This window comes from Carassius gibelio, chromosome A4 (genome assembly GCF_023724105.1).
Source record: "Carassius gibelio isolate Cgi1373 ecotype wild population from Czech Republic chromosome A4, carGib1.2-hapl.c, whole genome shotgun sequence".
Taxonomy (NCBI): domain Eukaryota; kingdom Metazoa; phylum Chordata; class Actinopteri; order Cypriniformes; family Cyprinidae; genus Carassius; species Carassius gibelio.
This window is the reverse complement of record NC_068374.1, coordinates 29,980,494-30,003,643: the sequence shown is the minus strand read 5'-3', so window position 1 is coordinate 30,003,643 and position 23,150 is coordinate 29,980,494. Positions and strand designations below refer to the sequence as shown.

The following is a 23,150-nucleotide window of genomic DNA, read 5'->3' as shown; positions in this document are numbered from 1 at the left end:
ATAAAGCCTTCTAGTAGAAGGTGCTTTCGCCTGCGTAGTAGTGTTCAACACTCCCTCTGGGAGGTCCTCAGGTACCCGTTGATGGCTCAGACGTGCAGAGCCCATAGGTCGGGACGCGGGTGCCAAATCGCATCCCTGGCCTGAGAGAGGAGATCCCTCCTCACTGGAATCAGCCACGGGGCGTGCTCACTACCATCAGCTCTGGGAACCAAACCTGGTTCTTCCAGAATGGCGCCACAAGGAGAACAGGGCATTCGCACTCCCTGATTCGCTTGATCACCTGTGGTAACAGTGTCACCGGGGGAAATGCATAAAGGGGGCAGCTGGGCCATACATGGGCCAGCACATCCCTCTCTTTGGTGAAAAATAGTGTGGCAGTGCGCATTCTCTGGTGACGCAAAGAGATCGACTTCCGCTTTGCTACAGGTGTCCTATAGTTATTGGACTACCTGGGAGTGTAGGGACCAGCATGTCTGGGCACACATTTTGACATCCCGGCACATGCGCTGCTCTCAGTGAGAGAAGGTTGCGCTGTGACCACACAAGGATGTAAGAATGTAAGAAACCACTGCCATGTTGTCCGTACGGACTAAGACATTGTGGCCCTTTAAGCAGGGGAGGAAATGTCCCAAAGCATTCTCGGCCACTTTCATCTCCAGACAGCCCCTCCTGGGCCGCCCACAGGCCAAATACCGGCCTGCCTTCGTAGAGGGCATGCCAACCTGAGTAGAACATACCCAAATGCACGCCTGACTGATACCAATCTGCCACCTTCCAGGGCTCCAGTGCTGCCACACAGTTCTGAGTCACTCTGAGGCAAATAGCGGCAGATGTCCAAGCTCGACATGGAACCCGTGTTTTCAGCCAGTGCTGCAGAGGGCGCATGTAAAGCAACCCTAGTTGGAGCATTGCCGAGGCCGAAGCCGTAAGGCCCTGCTTCCTCTGAAAATTCTTGAGAGGAAAAATGCTGCCGGCCCTAAAAACCACTGCTGAGCATTGTATTCGCAGTGCATGCTCTGAAGTGAGACGTACTGTCGTCGATACAGAGTCCAAATCTGTTCCCAGAGACTAGATTTTCTGACTGGGAGATAGCGAGCTCTTGGTCTAATTGATTTGGAGACCCAAATCCTTTAAATGGCTGAGTAATAAAGCCCTGTGCATCTGTCCTGCTTCTGACTGCGCTAGAATTAGCCAGTCATCCAGATAATTAAAAATTCGATAATTCATGTACTTTGTGAATGTACGAGGCGCCCAAGATAGATTAAACGACAGGACGGTGTACTGATAGCTCTGGCCCTCGAAGACGAATCGCAAGAAAGGCCTGTGATGGGTGTTATTTGAATCTGAAAATAGGTATCTTTTAGATCCACTGAGATAAAGCAGTCTCTTGGACGAATCTGCGTGAGAATCTGTCTGGTTGTGAGCATTATGAACGAGCTCTGAATGAGGGCTTTGTACAAACCTGCATCACTCTGAATCGGCAGAACGGTTTGTATAAAAAAAAGCCGGCGGAAAATGGCACCTTCCAGCTCATAGTCAGCTCCTCCTGGAGTTCCGGCAGGAATGGAGGGGCCTCGCGTCAGGTGTCAAGTGTTGCCTGCCCAGGCGGGTTCCTCAGGCAGAGACCAATCCAGGCCGAGGTCTTCAACAACCTGGTTGAGAAGGCGGAGGAGCTCCACGTTGAAGCTTGACCACACACCACTCGACTCTTGTGTGGAAGGGGTGGCGGACTCCGTTGCTGAAACAACGCCTCAGCTCATTTCGCGACACTTCGCTGACTAGATGAAAAATCGAAGCGTAACCTGTCTGAACCCAGCAAATATCGACATAAGCCTCGTCCATTTTGGCGGGATGTGACGTGCAGGGGTGCCCGTGCCCTCACTGGTGCCTACGTCACAAGCAGTCCTTTGATAGGTTACAGCAGTTCTTGCAGAGCGACCATTAGGCGCGCAAGCTGTCTCACCATGGGCAGCAATGCACTTTAAATTAATGCAAAAATAAGGATAATTTTTTGGCTTCGGTATTCTCAAGAAAAAGGGATTTTCCAGTACCAGCTAGTTTACGCAACACGAGAGGACTCTCATAAGAGAACTCTGTAATGACTTCTCACAGTCAGAGGCAGCATACTGTTAATGCAATAACTGGTCTTAACTATATATATATATATATATATATAGTACAGACCAAAAGTTTGGACACACTTTCTCATTCAAAGAGTTTTCTTTATTTTCATGACTTGTAGAGTCACACTGAAGGCATCAAGGGCTATTTGACCAAGAAGGACAGTTGAAATCTGAATATAGACAGACTCTCAGTTCCGAAACCCTACTGCACCCTAACATGACTAAGAATGGATTTTATCAATCGCATACATAGGTTATTAAAATTTTCAAAATGTAATCAATTTATTTAAATACAATTCCTTCTGTTTACCTGAGCACACGACTCCTACATCCTCCTTGTGCTGACAGTCATGTTCTCCCCAACCTGGAGAAGAGCAACTCCACAGGGACGTCTCATTCCCCTCACACTCCACCTCATCCAGCCATATGTGTCCAGAACCAGGACCAAACCAGGCTGGTACCTGCTGGTTACTGAGGGCCACTCCACACTGCAGCTGTCTGCACACCACATGAGCATCTTTAATATCCCAGGAGTCATCACACACTGTCCCCCATGAGCCATTGTGAAAAACCTCCAGCCTCCCTGCACAGTCTCCCCCAGAACCCACCAGCCTGATGGACCCCCGACCTGATATTCAGAGAAAAAAAAGAGTGATTGTACATGAACATTATTGATTACTAACAACTAAATAACCTGCCCAGAAGTAGATTTTCTTACCAAAGTTTGTGATTGACAGCTGCTGTGTGGAGCTGTAGTTTCCCAGATGAGTTTCATTGTCTGGAGAGAGTATTTATTTGTCATTCAGTGTTTATTTAAAATATATAAACATAATATATACATTTGTTAAAATGTGCAGTTTTATTCTGAAACCCATGATATCATTGTGGTGTGAATTTGCTCACTAGAGCAGACGACTCCAACATCTCGTCTATGAGAACATTCAGCTCGACTCCATGAAGAGATGGAACATTCTGAGAGTTTTGTTTCATTCCCGTCACAATCAAACACATCAGCCCAGATTTCACCACTTCCCTCTCCAAACCAGTCTGATCCCACAACAGACACAGCAATCCCACAATTCAGCTGTCTACATAGGACACTGGCAGCTCTCATATCCCAGCAAGCATCACAGACTGTGCCCCAATCATTGAGGAACTGAAGCTCCACTCTTCCAGAACAAGAGTTTGAACCATTTACCAGCCTGAGATCAGTGTAACCTGGACAAACAAGTGACATTTAAACAGTGTAAATCTATAGTCAAGATAACTGAGGAATACAGCAGCATTATATTATGTATGCTTGTATGTAATTTATCTAAAGATATGGCAAATGTTAATACTCAACCAGTACAGATAACTCCAACATCATTGTCATGGGAACAACTGTGCTTTTGTGAAGATGATCGTTGGCAGATGTCTATTTGTGATTCATTTCCTCTGCACTGAATCTCTTGTGTCGACATCTGAGTGTCTCCTTTGTCAAAAGTAGCTGCTCCCAGCACCTGTACAGGAGCCCCACAGTCCAGCTCTCTACACACAACCTCTGCATCCTTCTGGTCAAAGGCAGCAGCACACACTGAACCCCATCCTTCAGTACGGAGCATCTCCACTCTTCCAGAACACAGGTGAAACCCATCAACAAGTCGAAGTCTTTTTTCTGAGTCTTTGAGTTATAAATATAGATAATTAATTAAACATCTCTACTCAGCTGGAACACTAGAGAAAACACTAGACTGTTATTAAATTATTTCATTTATTCTACACTATTTTTTTCTGCAATTTTAACTTCCATACATAATTTTATAGTCTTTATTAAAGTACATATTAATCAGACGGTCTGAATAATATAAAAGACATTTAATGGTGTTTCTGTCCATTATAGTTTGTTATAAAAAAAGGGGGGATGAGGATGAATATATTATTATGAAGAAAACAATTAAACAGATTGTTTGATTAATAAGATTGACATTGATGCAGTTTGGGAGAATTATGAAAGAGAGTGATGAAATAACAGTCTGAGGAGCAGCTTACCTAAACAGACGACACCAGCATCATGATCATGTTTACAGTACTGTACATACCGGCTGTCTGAACGGCAGTCTTTCAGTGCATTCTCTGATCCACTACAGTATACATTAGACATAGAAATTGATCCCGATCCTCGTCCAAAGTGAGCATTAAGTGTTGCTTTTACAGCCGTACCACAGTCCAGCTCTCTACAAACCACTGCAGCATCAGTCATATCCCAGTCCCGATGACACACTGTTCCCCACTGACCATCATGATAAACCTCCACTCGACCAGCACAGGGATTATTGCCATTCACCAACCTCACACTCACATTGTCTACACATGAAAGTGGGAGACAATTAGTGAACATACCAAACATAGTAAAAAGTAGTGAAGTGTAACATTACATGTAAATTATTTGAGCTCATTTAATAGTATAGATTACCTCTTGACCCTGAGCATGTACCTACCAGAGGTGATTATTTTTACCATATAACACAGAATCATCAGCATCAAGTTCTCCATCTGTTCCTTCTGCTAGACAAACACTATTTCTTCAGCTCAGAACACAGCATAAGTTTCTCCTCTGCTCCCTCAAAAACACACTGAAGAAACTGGCTCCTGTCAGCCCCCAAAGAGAGAGAGAGACTCACAGCTGCCAATGACACTCACTGTTACCTTATTAGACACAACAGAGGAAATCATCAAACACAATCAGTGACAAATCAGAAAGCAGCATTTTTATTTTCTCCATATATATCAATAAAGTGTGAGCGCTGATGATCGGGACTCCTCCTCCAGGACAGACTCTTGTCAGTCAGAAGTCAGTATATAATTTCAAACTAAACTTAAAGCAGATTGATACAGAAACACTGCAGCTTATATTCAGCATCAAAACCTGAACTTGAACACAGCAGACACAAGCACTGATGACTGAATTCTGTGCACTTAGCACTTACACAAACTTACTAGAACCAATTTCTCATGACTAATTTTAATGAATTTAACATTAATCTCACTGTTTCTATGAAAAAAGAAGTATACTATTACTGTAAGTGGATTTTTATAATTTGTTCCTTTATTATAACCAAGGAAACAATTAAACATGCTACATGCAGGCTAAAGTGATTTCTTTTAGTTTTTTTGTTTGTTTGTTTTAGTTTTTATTGAATTAAATATGATCTACTTTCAACAGGTTTTCAATACTTTCAATAGATATTGCTTAAAGATGAATAAAATGACAGCAATATTCATGTACGTTTAATGCTGCAATGCTGTATTTATCCAGATGTCAGTAAATCTTCTTATTGTAAAGACCAGCAGACAAGAATGTATTTACTTATTTATACATTTAGTTATTTCCACATTTATGTATTATTTATATATGTATTAATGTCCAATTTAAATAAATGTAAAAACATAAAAATATAGTTTTCAAGGAGGCCCTAGCATTTTGTGGGGTCCTTTAAATGAGCACACGAGACAAACTGAATGGGGCATGTTTTTTTCTTCTTTTTTAAGAACAGAATTAGAAAAGTGAGTGCTAAAGGGTTAGAGGGTCAAATAAAGATGGATGAGACATGTTTTTAGCCAAATCTTGAAGATGACTAAGGATTCTGCTGCTTGGATTAAGTTGAATAAAGTGAATAACACTATATTATTTTATAGAATACTGAACTCCTTGAAAGCACAATTAGAATGTAAAAGGGTGGCAATAAAACATGAAAAAAGTACAACATGTATAGAGTTTAAAAAAAAAAAAAAAAAAAAAAAAAAACTCAGGAGGTTCGTCATAATATGCTACATTGTTGTTATTTAAATGTTTATTTTTTCTTTATGATGGGTCATTACTTTTAAGTCATACCCATTGGCTACACATGCTAGATGATCAGACTAACTCATGAGCCAAAGTCTTGACATGATAGCTATGTTTATGCAACTGAGCATTTTTAGTTTGTTGTGAATTTAAAACATGGTTACCATCAAGACAAACAGAAACAGAAACAAACAGAAACAGAATGCAGCTGAGCAGAAAAGCATGTTGTTCACTTCCTGCAGAGGAGACGTCTATCCCTTCTGAACCATCACGATATTACCCCAGACCTCCCTCATATATAAATCTGTCAGTCATTAATTACATGAACAAAATATTGTTCTAGACTTTTCAATACATTATAATATCCTCTGGCCACATGTGCAGTCCTCATGCATCTCTGTAGTAGGACTATAGCATGTTCACAGGATCAGGAACCCTGCATTTTCTTCTGGTGATTTTCAGAGTCTTTCTGTAATGTACTAAGTTTTGGAATTGGGACATTTATTAAACACTACAAAAAAAAAAAAAAACTGAGTCACCACATAGTTTTCAACCAACTTATGAATCAGACTGGGAAGATACCGCTCCACTTCACACTGTCCACTGAAATTTGAGCTTCTTTAAGACACACACACAATATATAGCAACTCAATGGCTATGACATCTTGACTAACAGATAGAAGCAAAATTAAGACATTAATTCCTGTTTTGTACACATTTTCATAATAACAGTGCTGTCAAATGATAAAAAAAGATAATAAAAATTTTCTGTAATTCACAATTAATTGCATAATACATCATATATTTATATTGTTAAAATTAATGTAGAAACAACAAAAATATTATATATTTTAAATAAGAGTTTGATAAGGCACAATATGAGTTAAATTAGTTTTTACTTAGTAGCCTATATTATTAATGAAGACCAGTAATGTACCAACATTCAGAATTATATTATATACAATTATTATTATTCAGAAGTATATTTTAGCAATGCTTGTCAAGTACACACCAGTTTACATATATTAATGCATATAGTATATTAGTAGGGCATAAAAAAAAGAAATAAAAAAAAAGAGTAGGCCATTAATAAAATATAAAAACAGTTCATCATACAGCAAAAGTTGTATGTTTAATTCTGCAATACTGAACTATGCTGTTGGGGTGGCAGTAAAGGACTGAGATGGTAAACTTGAGGACTACTGAAATGTTAAATGAATAATAGAACTGAATCAAAAACTGTAACGGGATATTAACATCAAAATAAAATAAGAAAAAAAAAAAAGAGCGCTTGATGAAGTGGATACTTACAATCAACCGAAACGAACCTGCAGCTCCATACTATCTCTGTCAGCAGTGAGAAGATGTAATATTGTGTGGAGCTTCGAATGACTCGGTACTGCAGGGAAGGACAACTACCGACCAAAATAATATTAAAAGTATCAAGAAGTAGTAGTACATTGCCATGATTTCATTTATGACTGCAGCATACATGCAGCATGTGACGTCAGACTATAGTCAACTGTGCTTGTTTTATGTTGATGGGTTATATTGTTTTGTTAAGCATTATAAAGTCATAATGTATTGCTAAATTTATTATAAAGTGATTAATATGGATTATTGTAGGGAAAAAAAGTATTTTAAATGTGTTACAGGTTCTTGAATTACATATAACTCAACACTTATAAAGCTTGATAAATTATGCATATACAAGTAAAATTATTTATCATTGTTATTATTAAAATTATTATTTATTTATTCAGTATTTATCCACTTACAAATCTCTAGTCTAGTGCTTGCTGCAGCACTGCTGAAGACTGTTAAATCACTCACGGTCATTTGGTCATATGTTTAAGATGTCTTCATCTATCACTGTGGTTGTCTCATGATCTTTAAGTTTGATTTCGAGGTTCTCATTGAAATACACACACACACACACACACGCACACACACACACACACCCACACACACACACACAGTCATATAAGTCTAAAAAGTTTTATTTTAATTGATATTAACAAGGCCCAAAAATACAAAACTCACAAAGGCTTAAAAGTTGAAATACAAAAATTGGGGGGTGGGGGCTGGGGGGTTCGGTAATATAAAAAACTGAGATGTGACATATCAATATCAGTATCACTTAAACCTTGTTCAGATTTGTTGAACCGAGGCAGTGGATGATCACTGAGCTGAATGCACCACGTCTTTGTTTGACTCCTCCTCCACATCATCATAATCTGTTATTAAATACAAAATATTAAATCAGGTCAAATGTTGTTATTGGATGAAAGCCTAAACTGGAAAATATTAACTAAATTTAAATAAAGATGTTAATATAATGAGAACAAAAGGGTTTTAATAACTTACCCAACAGGTTTCTCACATCTTCACTGACACTCATCACATCATCATACTCCTCCTGAACTCTCTCTGATCAAGAATTACATAAATACATGTCATAAAACATCTGTCATAAATAATCTCATTTGAAGGATCCCTTGATTAAACAGAACACGTCTGAGGCCTAGTTCACATATACATGGGTATGTTTTTAAACAGGAGTTTTTCCTCCATTTAAAAATAATAATAATCTTGTCCACATGAACACACAAAAACAATCAATGAAGTGCAGTCAAGAGCATGGAGTAAATGGCCCTTGTGTCTCGCTTGTGCTTTGTCAGCTGTTGACTATAGTGGTGCTTATTTTTCTCTTGCTTGTGTTTTTTGGTTTCCCATTTGTTCTCTCATTTACTTCTATTAAAGTCCTGCAGTTAGATCCTTATCTCAGCCAGCTTTCTCCAGCACATTATAATACTCATGTAAATATGCGTAGGGTAATAAAAAAGAATTATGTGCATCTCACCTGTTAAACCTCGAGAGCTCTGTCTATTCATGATCACATCATCATAATTCTATGGTGTGTTCACTACATATGCCAACATGATTTAAAATTAAATGTAAGTCAAAAAGCCCATTAAGACAGTATTGCTGTGCTGTTGCTTATGTCTAGTGGCATTTCTTTTTCAGACAAGTTAAGAGTGATTACAATCATCTGGGTTTAAATCACGCCCAAATTGATTTGACTTTGAAGCAATATTTAAACTGAAGCTCGCAAAAGGCAGCTATGGTAAGAGGTAACACATTTCCTGAGCAGGCGCCAAGTGCTGTCAAACACAAAACACACTGGCCAAGCTAACCAATAACAGCACACACTGGCCCAGCTAACCAATCACGGCACATCTCATATTCCAGAAGGTGGGCATTCATTAGATACATGAACTATTCAAGCCGTTCATGCAAACTGGGGCAAGAGGTATAATGTTTTTCAAATAACCAAGTATGAGAGCCTGTTGTAGTACATCCCCAAAACAACATCAATACTTTGTAAAAGAGCATAATAGGACCCCTTTAAAATTGTTTTAATTACTTATTTCTGCAGTTGGTCTAATGCCTCTGTAGTGCTTGGTCCCATAATTGCTGGTTGCAGCTATATTTAGGGACCAAGCACCGAAGGTGCGATGGCAACTATTGCATCCGTGGGCGTTTTATTATTTTTTTTCTTCTTCTTCTTCTTGCTCTATGGTAGCCAATAGAACCACTTGCAGGAAAAGTTGTGAAATCTGGCACACTGATAGAGGATAGTCTCAACATTAACCAAAGCAAATTTGGAGTCTCTAACTCTTGGAGTCGCTACCACTTGTCCAAACTTTCACTCATGTTTATGCTAATAACTTTTTAACCGTAAGGCACAGAAGGAAAATCTTTTTTTCCTCTGAATCCTTGGCTCATGTTGAGTCAAATTAACTCCAAAATAATATAAAAAAAAATCTTAAAATGTAATTTTATTTTGTTGTTTTTTTTCTATTGTTATTGTAATCATCGTTCGTCCAATTCTCACCAAAATGCGCTCAAATAATCTTCAGACCATGCTGCCAAAAAGTTGCAATGACACTTGAGGCTGTATCTCTGCAATGTTTTGGCATATTGACACCAAACTTTGTGTGTGCCATTGTCAACTTACACAGAACACAGCACATTGATTTGATAACAGAGCCACCAATAGGTCAAATGTGATAAGCCAATAAATCTGTGCCTCTTGTGTACTCTGAATTGGCTCATTTATAGTTTGTTTGATCACATCATTATAAACAAGTGTGAACAATTTTTAATTTTGTGTAAACGATGACAACTGTGCTTTAGTTGTGTTTAACGTTTGCCGCTTGTGTCTAGCATTTTGAAGAACAAATGAATCACAGTGTGATTAATGTTTAAGTAAATAAGAATGTGCTTAAGTGGACTGGGAAGGAAGACTGGGAAGTTGTGGCTTAATGGTTAGAGAGTTTGACTCCCAATCGAAAGGTTGTGAGTTTGAGTCCCGGGCCGGCAGGAATTGTGGGTGGGGGGAGTGCATGTACAGTTCTCTCTCCACCTTCAATACCATGACTTAGGTGCCCTTGAGCAAGGCATCAACCCCCCCAACTGCTCCCTGGGTGCCGCAGCATAAATGGCTGCCCACTGCTCCGGGTGTGTGTTCACAGTGTGTGTGTGTACACTGCTCTGTGTGCGCACTTTGGATGGGTTAAATGCAGAACAGAAATTCTGAGTATGGGTCTTGGCTGAATGCCACGTCACTTTCAGAGTTTTGCAAAATCATGGGGAAGACTGCTGATCTGACAGTTGTCCAGAGGAGCCACTGAAGGCCACTGTCAGATAAACCTGGGCTTCCATATAAACCTCAGCAGTGCCACTAACTGATCACCTCCATGCCACGCTGAATTGAGGCAGTAATTAAAGCAAAAGGAGCCCAAATCAAGTATTGAGTACATGTTCAGTAAATGAACATGCTTTCCAAAAGACCAAAAAAAAAAAAAAAAAAAAAAAAAAATCGCAATTTATTATTATTATTTTTTTTTGGTCTTATGAAGTATTCTAATTCGCTCATAATAGTGAATTTGTATGTTTTGTTAAATGTGAGCCCAATTTATCACAATTTAAAGAACCAAAGACTTAACTTTAACAACTTAAACTACTGCAGTCTGTGTGCAATGAATTTATTTAATACACAGTTAAGTTTCACAATTTGAGTTGAATTACTGAAATAAATGAACTTCATTATGATGTTCTAATCAAAAGCACAAACAGTGTGTTAATACATTATCAAATGAATTGGACCGATTGTGTACAACAGCAGAAGGCTATTCAGACATTGTTTTCTGCTGTAAAAAAAAATATATAATTTGCCATCATATGAAAGATATTTATACTAGTGTGTTTAACACTGTAATGTGTAATACATCCAGCAGATGGCAGCAAAACACTTATTGTAAAGAGGAGCAGACAAATCACACTTTTTTTTTCAGACAGAAAATGTTCACTTATTTGTTCACAGCTAAATTTCAGCTTCAAATCTAAATTGTTTAATGTAGTCTTAATGAAGTCTGACACAATGTATAAACTCACAATGTGATCGAATACTAGCAAAAATTATAATCTTAACCTTTAACTCCATACCGAATAATTTATATATATATATCTAAAAAATATATATATAAATTATTTGTGTTTGGGACGCTGTGAGAACGGAGGTTGTAGTGTATACAGTAAGTTTGATAGCGTTTAGCTTAAATGATTAATATCAATAAACAGTGCTCATAAACGGCTGCTGAGGTCATATTCTCAAGTGAAGTGAGTTGAGGCTTGGACCCGGAAAAAGCGATTCTTACGTCATCACTTAACAACCCAATAACTCATTTCAGACTCAGAGCACATTCATTTTACTTTTTATCTGCTGCTTTAATGTATTCTAACACTCAGAGTGACAGAATAATGTAGCTTTGAGAGTGAGAGTGATATTTCTCTCATTTTATTATTATTCTTTTTTAATAATAATTTCAAAAGCAGGGGCGGTGTTCTGTCGATTTGTCCTACGCTGTCAGATTTTCCTACCTCCCACTAAAACAGTGGGTAGTACAATTTCGCAACGAAAAATGCTACTGTAAAGTTATGGTTTATTAACGTCTACACCTACCACAACCCTAATCATACCCTTACAGTACTGCAAATACAGTAATTATGTGTTATATTCGCGGTTGTAGCTAGAAGGGATACAGCTACAGGAAACCAACAATAAATATTATTTTCTACCAATTAGATTGCATTTTTATTAAAGTCTACACCTACCCCAACCCTAAACCTACCCTTACAGTAATGCAGATACACTAAATATCGTTGTTTAACATGAGACAAAGGACGCGATATTGATGTGCGTGTGCGCAGTAAACCCGGGTAGGAAAATCTGTCAGGGTAGGATAAAATGTCAGGACAGCGGACCTAACGAGTAAGTGAGGCAAGCAGCCGCGTGAGAACATCCACAGTCTGCACATTAGGGATACTTAATGATATGGAAAGTGCTTCACTTAGTTTTTTCTTTTAAAGTATCAATGGATATGTCATTAAATGCCATTGTTCACAGCAAGATAAAAAAGTGAGAATATTTAACCAGAAGGAGTTGTCACAGTATTGAAGACAAAAGTAGTCAAATCAGGATATGATTCACTGAACGACCGGATGTGCAGCCATGTTGGGTGTACCAGTCTGTGTTTTGTTTAATGGGTGAATAGAATATGATGCCCTTAAAAAAAATGGCATTTATTTTTTTCTTATTAGTAATGCCTTGTGACCATTCATACGTCATTATTGTGCGTCTTTAAATGAGAAATGTCTCTGGATACTTTCGTAACCTCGGCTCCCTTAGAGACAGGAACAAGACATGGCGTTAACGTCTTGAAGAGCCCACTTCCTTCCTGACCTACCTGAAATCTTTTTGCACAAAGCCAGTGAAGTTGCAGCTCTCACTGGCCAATGCCAGCCAAGACGGCGAATGGTGGTGGTGCACCGCCACTACATAATGCAGCGTATTGGAGAGATAAACTCAAAATCTTTAGACTGAACCAATAGTACAGCAGATCAGAGCAGTGAACATGGTGGCCTATGCCATGTATCATTTCCCGTCTCTCAGGGAACCGAGGTTACGACAGTAACAGACGACAGGTCTCTAAGAGCGCCTGATAATAAGCGGGAATGTCGGGCACAATACAACACACATAGAGAATAGCTGCATCGAGGTGCCACAGTCTTAACTTGATGGTGGTCCCACTCCCGAACTCCCTACAGGACATTGTCGAAACCACCAGTGTAGTCAAGCGACTAGTGGTTCCAGGTAGAACCATGGGTCGTACTCACCGATAGGACCTGTGAGGCTAATGACTGCATGTCCAAATAGTAGGACCTGGCAAAGGTATTCTTCGGAGACCATCGAGCCACCAAACTCCTTTAGTCCACGCCCACGAGGAGGTGACAGCCCTCGTCGATTGGTCTCTGACATCAATAGGACATTCCATATCATGGCTAGAATATGCCAAGGCAATAGCGTCAACCACCCATTGTGACAGCAGTTGTTTAGAGACAGGCTGCCCTTTGGCGCTGCCTCCGAAGCATACAAACATTTGCTCGGATTGACGAAACTGGGCCGTGCGGTATATATCGTGTCGTAAAGCCCTCACCGGACACAACACCTGACTCAGTGTTGAGAGCGATTTAGGCACGTTGACAATTTTGGCTTAGGTGTGACGTTAAAATCACCTGGTCCTAAAGCAGGGCAATCAGAAACACAATTTTAAGTGAGAGCCCCTTCAAGACGATAGACTGAAATAGCTTGACTGGCGGGAGGGCTAGAGCTCCCAGCACCAGAGCCGGATCCCAGGATGACATTGTATGGGGGCAGCAGGGTTTTAGTCCTCGCGCCTCTCAAAAATCTGATCACTAGATCGCGTTTCCCAAATGAGCGCCCATCAAAAGCAGCGTGAAAAGCTGAAATAGCTGCAAAGTAAACCTTAATTGTGGAGGGCATACTGCCGCAATCCATTCGTTGCTGCCGAAAATCCGGAATGTCAGACATGGGGCAGTTTCCCGGGTCCTGACCATTCGATTCACACCATCTCTCAAACACTGTCCATTTACAAACACACAGGCATCTTGTAGAAGTGGCTCATGCCTCTGCAATCATGTCCATCATGCGTCGAGATAATGAACCAGTGTTTACCGGTTCCCGCATACCACCCACACCTGAAGTTTCCACCATTCTAGGTTGGGGTGCCATATTGAGCTGTCCGCCTGAGACAGGAGTTCTCGTCTCAGCGGGATCGGACATGGGGGAGATGTTAGAATTTCCAGAAGATCAGGAGACCAAGGCCTGTTCGGCCAGTACAGAGCGACTAATAACACTGATGCCTTCTCCTATCTGATTTTGAGCAGCACTTGTGACAAAATCTTCAGTGGGTGGAATGTATACAGCCATGGCGTTATGAGTGCATCCCCACCCAGGGTAGATCATGACAGAGAGAAGAACAAAGGGCAATGCGTGTTCTCTACTGTCGCTAACAGGTCTACCTCTGCTTTCCCAAACCATTCCCAGATCAGCATCACTGTCCCAGGGTTCAGTCTCCAGTCCCCGTGAGGAATCCTGTTACGGTAGGGAACTTTTGACGCTCTAGCGGTTAATAAACAGAACTGCTTGCGTCTTGCGGAAGAACATTGTAGCCGGAACTACTTCTCTCTGTTTATGTCTATGAAGAATCACAAAGGTACTGGGTTACTCCGCCGCGGTACCCCCGAAGCAATCTAAAATAGTCTGAATATAAACACTTATTATAGATGTACCCTAGTGATTCAGGACAAGCTAAAAACACTGTTTGGAAAACGGATTCATGGTGTACTCGCTTATTATATACATTTTTCTACATTATGAACACAAACAAAGTTATGGACCGCAGCTCTGATTGGTTGTTTCTTACCGGGAGTGGATGGCTTTCTGCAAATGGCAATAGGAGCACTGGGAGGAGCACTGAGAGGAGCCCTGAGCCCAGAGATCTGTCTCATATTCTACTGTCAGGACATAATGATAGGTTTAACAAATATGTAAAAAATATATTTTTACAAAAGTTACCTACTGCAGCTTTAATTGCATTTTAAACATACACAAAACAGACATCAGCCCACAGCAAAAGACATTCTCGTAGTCACCTGCAAGTGCCAAGAAGACTTCGTGAGAACATTTCAGACGACAGCGGCGGGCCCACCGCTCAGTGCTGTCCTCCTCTGCACCCTCTCATCAGGAACCAGGCTTTTGTTTTGACGAAGGGGCTCATCTGGGATGGTTTCCACCTTTCTTGGAGCCGTCATGCCTTTTCATTGATACCCTCTGCCACAGAGTTTTGGTACGAACAGACAGCTCCTGGTCTGGTGCTGATGAAGTGAAAACAAAGGGTGGGCGATTCGACGGCTGGTTAGAAGCAGATGAGGATCTACTATGCAAAGGAGGCTGTGCTGCAACCCGGTGCGGCAGGAATTGTCTCATCGCCATAGAGATTAGAGTTGCCTTTGAGAAACGCTCCACAATAACCTCCACTGCGTCTCCAAATAGGCCAGATGGAGATACAGGACCGCTGAGCAGTGCCCTCCTGTCCGCATCCTTCAGCTCGGTGAGTGTCAGCCACAGGTGCCGATGGACCATAACTATGTAGCCCATGGTCTGTCTGGTCTTCTTTGTGGCTTTGAGCACACATCCATTGCTGTGCGTAAATCTTTAAACATCTCTGAATCCGCTCCACCCTCGTCCAGGGATTTCAAGAAGCTGTGCCAGAAAAACTTAGAGCACTGCCATCGTGTGCAGAGCTGAGATCGCTTCTCCTGAGGCAGCATACTATGGCAAGCCAAATTAACTTTTATTCATTCGCAGGATATGTATTCTTGATATCAACAATTCAATTTTTACTAGTAACAATGTTAATTCTTGATATCAACAATTACATTTCCACTAGTAACAATTAGAATTTTTGATATCAACAATTACATTTTCACTAGTAACAATGTTAATTTTTGATATCAGGAATTAGATTTATACTAGTAACAATTGCTATTTTTGATATCAACAATTACATTTCCACTAGTAACAATGTTAATTCTTGATATCAGGAATTGTATTTTCACTAGTTAAATGTCACCATAGGCTTCCATTCAAATTTAATTGTTGATATCAAGAATTGCTTTCTTACTAGTTGAAATTCCGATCTCACATATCAGAAATACAATTCTTACTAGTAAAGACCTTTATTTTTGATATCAGTAATCACATAGTTACTAGTAAAGACGTCTATTCTTGATATCAACAATTTAATTGTTGATATCAACAATTTAATTCTTGATATCAACAATTTAATTGTCACTAGTGCCAATGTTCATTTCTGATATCATGAATGTAATTGTTACTAGTAAGAATGCCATTTTAGATATCAGAAATTACCCTCCCAATTGTTGATATCAGAAATACATTTTCAGATATCAGAAATGAACAGTGTCACTAGTAACAATTACATTTTTGATATCAAGAATTAACATTTCAACTAGTAACAACTAAATTGTTGATATCAAGAATTCACATTTTTACTAGTAAAAATGTCATTGTTGATATCAAAAATTATATTTTTACTAGTAAGAAATACAAAGCTGATATGTGAATTTAGAATTGTAACTAGTAACAAATGCATTTTGATATCTGTAATAGTTTTGGCGCCGTTTTAACATTTAAACATGTGAATTGTTGATATCAACAATTTAATTCTTGATAACAACAATTTAATTGTTGATATCAATAATTGAATTGTTGATATCAACAATTACATTTCCACTAGTAACAACACGTATTCTTGATATCAACAATGACGTCATCACTCGCAGAAATAAGTTCATCATATCAACAATGAAATTACAACTAGTAATACACTTAATTCTTGATATCAGTAACTTAATTCTTACATGTTAAAATTGCATTTTCACTAGTAAAAATTGTAATTTAAGATATCATTAATTCCTTTTTGGATATGTGCATATCAATGAACCCCTTTTTGGATATGTGCATAATTTGATGACGAGTCCAACCCTTTATGAATGTTTATGGAGGATAGACGACAAGGTAAAGAGTCCAACAGAGAATGGGCACATTCGATTGCCCTCTCGTGAAAATAAAATGCTCCTGTAGGCTATTTTTAATAATTATTTTTATTTTATTTTGACAGAGAATATTCAACTCCGCCTACCAACGCATGTTAGTGTTTGTCAAAAGTGTAAAAAGACACCATTATCCTATCAGTTAATGTGGCGCAGACGGTAGAGCACGAAGCAATTGCTTTTGGAGGCGACAGACCCGGGTTCGATCCCGCCTTCTGCCGAGCTTTTTACTTCACCCTTTTCACGTCCCCTATCACATCGAAAGGCTTATATTTTCAATAAAACTCAGCGAAATTATCGAAAAGTGGAAAATAACGCGGATATTGTGTAAGGCTAGGGCTAATTGTAGGGAAGGTTTCCATTTAATCATTTGTAAATAACAATTATAATTTACTCTCAATATGTTATTATTGTAGCCTATACTGTTTTATAATGTAGCCTAATACAATAATGAGGTGCACATATTGGTCACTACTTGCAATAAGCAACACAAACAGCATCAAACTACTATTACTGTAAGAAAATACTCATATTATCAAATAAGGTAAATACAATCTATTGCTAATAAAATATGCTATTTTCACTTAGTGTAAATATAATTCATTGTATTCAAATAGCCCCTGCCAAAATCAAATTCTAAACCATCAGCCAATTTCAAGTGGAAGATGATGGCTGTGATATTACGTTTATCCACTAGAGGGAGCAAGATTATAAGGATTTATTTATTGAAAATAAATGTGTATAACTGTAGTGTAGCAACAGTAGTTTAATGTTATTAGTGTGCATAGAAATATGTTAAATGCTTGTAGATCATTTACCCCAATAAAACAAACTTGATTAAATATACAGTATCTACAGAAGAAATGACACTTTGCTACAAGTGTACAGCTTGTATAACAGTGTAAATTTATTTACCAGTCCTCTTGTCCACCGATGCTTCAAGAACCGGACAACATGTTATATAAAAATAATTCCTATTAGGACACGACTCATTCATGTCAACGATATTCCAAATAATAATAATAATAAAGTCCAGTAAAATATTTGTATGATGCATTATTACCTGTTTTTATTTTTGGATGTATTTTTTTTATTTGATATAGGCTATTAGAAGAAAGTGTAATAAAACCAAAAATAAAACCCTGAACAAACGACATGAAGTTATTTTTAAAACTAAATGAATGCCTTGTTCATTTTTCCTTTTAATTATCCGAAGGACTTGGTGGCCAAAAAAAAGAAACAGCATCGATTTACAAAAATGAATCCAGCCTCAATATAATTTTCAAGTTTCAAAACAACAAATCAAATAAATAAAGGAGGAGCCGTTTCTGCAAGTGGACGTTCTTCTGCCATCTTTGGCCAATGATGACGCTAGAACGAGGGGTGTCGGAAAATCTCATTAATATTCATGATCTCCTTTATTTTTGATATCAGTAATCACGTGGTTACTAGTACAGACGTCGATTCTTGATATCAAAAATTAAATTCTTGATATCAACAATTTAATTGTCACTAGTAACAATGTTAATTCTTGATATCAACAATTCGATTTTCACTAGTTAAAATGTTGATTCTTGATATCAGGAACTAGATTTCTATTAGTAATAATTGCTATTTTTGATATCAACAATTCAATTTTCACTAGTAAAAATGTTAATTCTTGATATCAATAATTCAATTTCCACTAGTAACAATGTTAATTTTTAATATCAGGAATTAGATTTCTACTAGTAACAATTGCTATTTTTGATATCAACAATTCAATTTCCACTAGTAACAATGTTAATTTTTAATATCAGGAATTAGATTTATACTAGTAACAATTGCTATTTTTGATATCAACAATTCAATTTCCACTAGTAACAATGTTAATTCTTGATATCAGGAATTGTATTTTCACTAGTTAAATGTCACCATAGGCTTCCATTCAAATTTAATTGTTGATATCAAGAATTGCTTTCTTACTAGTTGAAATTCCGATTTCACATATCAGAAATACAATTCTTACTAGTAAAGACCTTTATTTTTGATATCAGTAATCACATGGTTACTAGTACTGACGTCGATTCTTGATATCAACAATTTAATTCTTGATATCAACAATTTAATTCTTGATATCAACAATTTAATTCTTGATATCAACAATTACATTTTCACTAGTAAGGACACGTATTCTTGATATCAAAAATGACGTCATCAGAAATGCAGAAATGCGTTTATCATATCAAAAATGAAATTACAACTAGTAATACACATAATTCTTGATATCTTTAACTTAATTGTTACATGTTAAAATTACATTTTCACTTGTAAAAAGTTTTATTTTAGATATCATGAATTCCTTTTTGGATATGTGCATATCAATGAACTCCTTTTTGGATATGTGCATAATTTAATGACGAGTGCAACCCTTTATGAATGCTTATTGCTGATAAACGACAAAATAAAGAGCCCAAAAGAGAATGGGCACATTCGATTGCCTTCTCATGAAAATTAAACACTTCTGTAGGTTATTTTTTATAATTATTTGTATTTTATTTTGACAGAGACTATTTAACTCCGCCTACCAACGCGTGTTAGTGTTTGTCAAAAATGCAAAAAGACATCTAAAAGCTATCAATGATTGTGTCGCAGATGGTAGGACGCGAGGTAATTGTTTTTGGAGGCAACAGACCCGGGTTCGATCCCGCCTTCTGCCGAGCTTTTTACTTCACCCTTTTCACGTCCCCTATCACATCGAAAGGCTTATATTTTCAATAAAACTCAACGAAATTATCGAAAAGTGAAAAATAACGTGGAGATTGTGTAAGGCTAGGGCTAGTTGTAGGGACGGTTTCCATTTAATCATTTGTAAATAACAATTATAATTTACTCTCAGTATGTTATTATTGTAGCCTATACTGTTTTATAATGTGGCCTACAACAATAATGAGGTGCACATATTGGTCACTACTTGCACTAAGTAGCACGAACAGCATCAAACTATTACTGTAAGAAAATACTCATATTTATTAAAAAGTGTAAATAGAATCTATTGCTAATAAAATATGCTATTTTCACTTAGTGTAAATATAATTCATTGTATTCAAATAGCCCCTGGCAAAATCAAACTCTAAACTATCAGCCAATTCAACTGAAAGATTAAGGCTGTGGTATTAATTTTTCAGATTTCTAAGGATTCTTCTAAGCCTTTTTCAGTTTTATTTACATTTAATAATTTTGCAGACGCTTTTATCCAAAGCGACTTACAAATGAGAACAATAGAAGCAGTCAGGTCAACAAGAGAACAACAACAGTATACAAGTGCCATGACAAGTCTCAGTTAGTCTAGTACAGAACGCATATCCAGGTTTTTTTTTTTTATATTAAATATGAAAAGAAAGAAAAGTGCTAGTATTAGTTGGTTAAGTGCTTGCGAAAAAGATGAATCTTAAGATGTTTCATGAAAATGAGTAAAAACTCAGCTGTACGAATTGAGATTGGGAGGTCATTCCACCAACTGGACACAGTCCAGGAAAAGGTCCGTGAGAGTGATTTTGAACTTCTTTGGGATGGCACCACAAGGCGTCGTTCACTTGCAGAGTGCAAACTTCTGGAGGGCACATATGATTTAACCAGTGAGTTTAGGTATGTTGGTGTCGTGCCAGTGGTCGTCTTGTAGGCAAGCATCAGTACCTTGAATCTGATGCGAGCGGCTACTGGTAGCCAGTGTAACCTGATGAGGAGAGTAGTAACGTCAGCTTTTTTTGACTCATTAAAGACAACCCTTTCTGCTGCATTCTGGATCAGTTGCAAAGGCTTGATAGTACATGCAGGAAGAGCCAGGAGGACATTACCATAGTCCAGTCTGGAGAGTAGACAAGAAGTTCTGTGGCTTGCTCTGACAGGAAGTGTCTAATCTTCCTAATGTTGTATAAGGCAAATCTGCAGGACTGGCTCGTTGTAGCAATGTGGTCTGTGAAGTATAACTGATGATCCATCATAACTCATAGGTTTCTGGCTGAATTGAAAATAAATGCAATAAATGTGTATAACCGTAGTGTAGCGACAGTAGTTTAATATTATTGGTGTGCATAGAAATATGTTTAAAGCTTGTAGATAATTTACCCCAATAAAACAAACTTGATTAAATATACAGTATCTCACAGAAGTGAGTACACTCCTCACATTTTTGTAAACGTTTTATTATACCTTTTCATGTGACAACACTGAAAAAATGACACTTTGCTACAATTTAAAGTAGTGAGTGTACAGCTTGTATAACAGTGTAAATTTACTGTCCCTTCAAAATAACTCAACACATACCCATTAATGTCTAAAGCGCCGGCCACAAAAGTGAGTACACTCCTAAGTGAAAATTTTCAAATTGGGTCCATTAGCCATTTTCTCTCCCTGGTGTCATGTGACTCGTTAGTGTTTCAAGATCTCAGGTGTGAATGGGGAGCAGGTGTGTTAATCTAGCTCTCACTCTCTCATACTGGTCACTGGAAGTTCAACACGGCACCTCATGGCAAAGAACTCTCTGAGGATCTGAAAAAAAGAATTGTTGCTCTACATAAAGATGACGTGGGCTATAAGAACATCGCCAAGACACTGAAACTGAGCTGCAGCACGGTGGTTTAACAGGATAGGTTTCACTCAGAACAGGCCTCGCCATGGTCAACCAAAGAAGTTGAGTGCACGTGCTCAGCATCATATCCAGATGTCGTGTTTGGGAAATAGACGTATGAGTGCTGCCAGCATTGCTGCAGAGGTTGAAGGGGTGGGGGGTCAGCCTGTCAGTGCTCAGACTGCATCAGATTGGTCTGCAGGGCTGTCGTCCCAGAAGGAAGTCTCTTCTGTAGATGATGCACAAGAAAGCCTGCAAACAGTCTGCTGAAGACAAGCAGACTAAAGACATTACTGGAACCATGTCCTGTGATCTGATGAGACCAAAATAAACGTATTCCCTTCAGATAGTGTCAAGCGTGTGGCGGCGACCAGGTGAGGAGTACAACAAGACAATGTGTCTTGCCTTCAGTCAAGCATGGTGGTGGAAGTGTCATGGTCTGGGGCTGCATGAGTGCTGCCGGTACTGGGGAGATGATACAGTTCACTGAGGGAACCATGAATGCCAACGTGTACTGTGAAATACTGAAGCAGAGCATGATCCCCTCCCTTTAGAGACTGGGCCACAGGGAAGTATTCCAACATGATAACGACCCCAAACACACCTTCAAGACGACCACTGCATTGCTAAAGAAGCTGAGGTGAAAGGTGATGGATTGGTCAAGCATGGGCATCGTCAAATGGAAGGTGGAAGAGCACAAGGTCTCTAAGATCTGGAAGAGGACTCCAGTGGCAACATGTGATGCTCTGGTGAAATCCAAGCCCAAGGTTTCATGGGCTTTCATAACATTGAAATGGCTGAGACAGACATGAGAAAGAGGTTCAATAGACTTTATCATTCCTCTTGTCCACCGCTGCTTCATAATGCATATTAGGACACGACTCATTCAGGTAGCCAGCGATATTATAAAAAAAGAAAAGAAAAAAAAGGTCCAGTAAAACGTTTGTATGATGCATTATCCCCTTTAATGTTTTTCCTTTTGGTTGTTTTTTATTTTTTATTTGATGTATTAGAGGAAAGTGTAATAAAACCAAAAATAAACGCCTGAAAAAACGACATGAAGACACTTTTAAAACTAAACGAATGCCTTGTTCAATTTTCCTTTTAAGTATCCGAAGGACTTGGTGGCCAATAAAAAGAAACAGCATCTACTTACTTTTTTACAATTAACAAACAAAATAATAATAATAATAATAATAATAATAATAATAATGTCACGGTTTTACGCTGCCTGAAGGAATACGGAGTCGAGGATAAACGGGATAAGGCTTTTAATATATCCAACACAGGGGATATCCAACATGGAGCACAGAGGTAGACACACGTAAGTAGCAAGTGGTCACAAGTGAGCACAAGTGAGCACAAGTGAGGACAAGTGAGAAGACCCGACAAAACAGAACTGAAGGACAAGGCTTATGTACAACAGATAATTGGGGAAACACAGGTGGATGGAATCATTAAATTAACAGGGACATGGAACACATGAGGAAGATAATGGACACACCTGGGAACTAATCAAACACGGAAA

At 38.5% G+C, this 23,150-nt stretch overlaps 2 protein-coding genes across 2 annotated transcripts in view; both read right to left on the bottom strand.

The window, feature by feature from the left end:
* Positions 1-23,150, bottom strand: part of LOC127976399 (scavenger receptor cysteine-rich type 1 protein M130-like) — a 226,170-nt gene that overhangs the window by 41,878 nt on the left and 161,142 nt on the right. Inside the window, exon 14 of the mRNA XM_052580796.1 lies at positions 2,488-2,751. Coding sequence (XP_052436756.1) covers positions 2,488-2,751 — 264 coding nt within the window. The remainder of the gene's footprint in view (positions 1-2,487; positions 2,752-23,150) is intronic.
* Positions 7,999-23,150, bottom strand: part of LOC127976375 (scavenger receptor cysteine-rich type 1 protein M130-like) — a 34,594-nt gene continuing 19,442 nt past the window's right edge. The window contains exons 6-7 of the mRNA XM_052580760.1: positions 8,317-8,379; positions 7,999-8,186 (exon numbers count right to left, since the gene is read on the bottom strand). Coding sequence (XP_052436720.1) covers positions 8,131-8,186; positions 8,317-8,379 — 119 coding nt within the window. The 3' untranslated portion in view covers positions 7,999-8,130. The remainder of the gene's footprint in view (positions 8,187-8,316; positions 8,380-23,150) is intronic.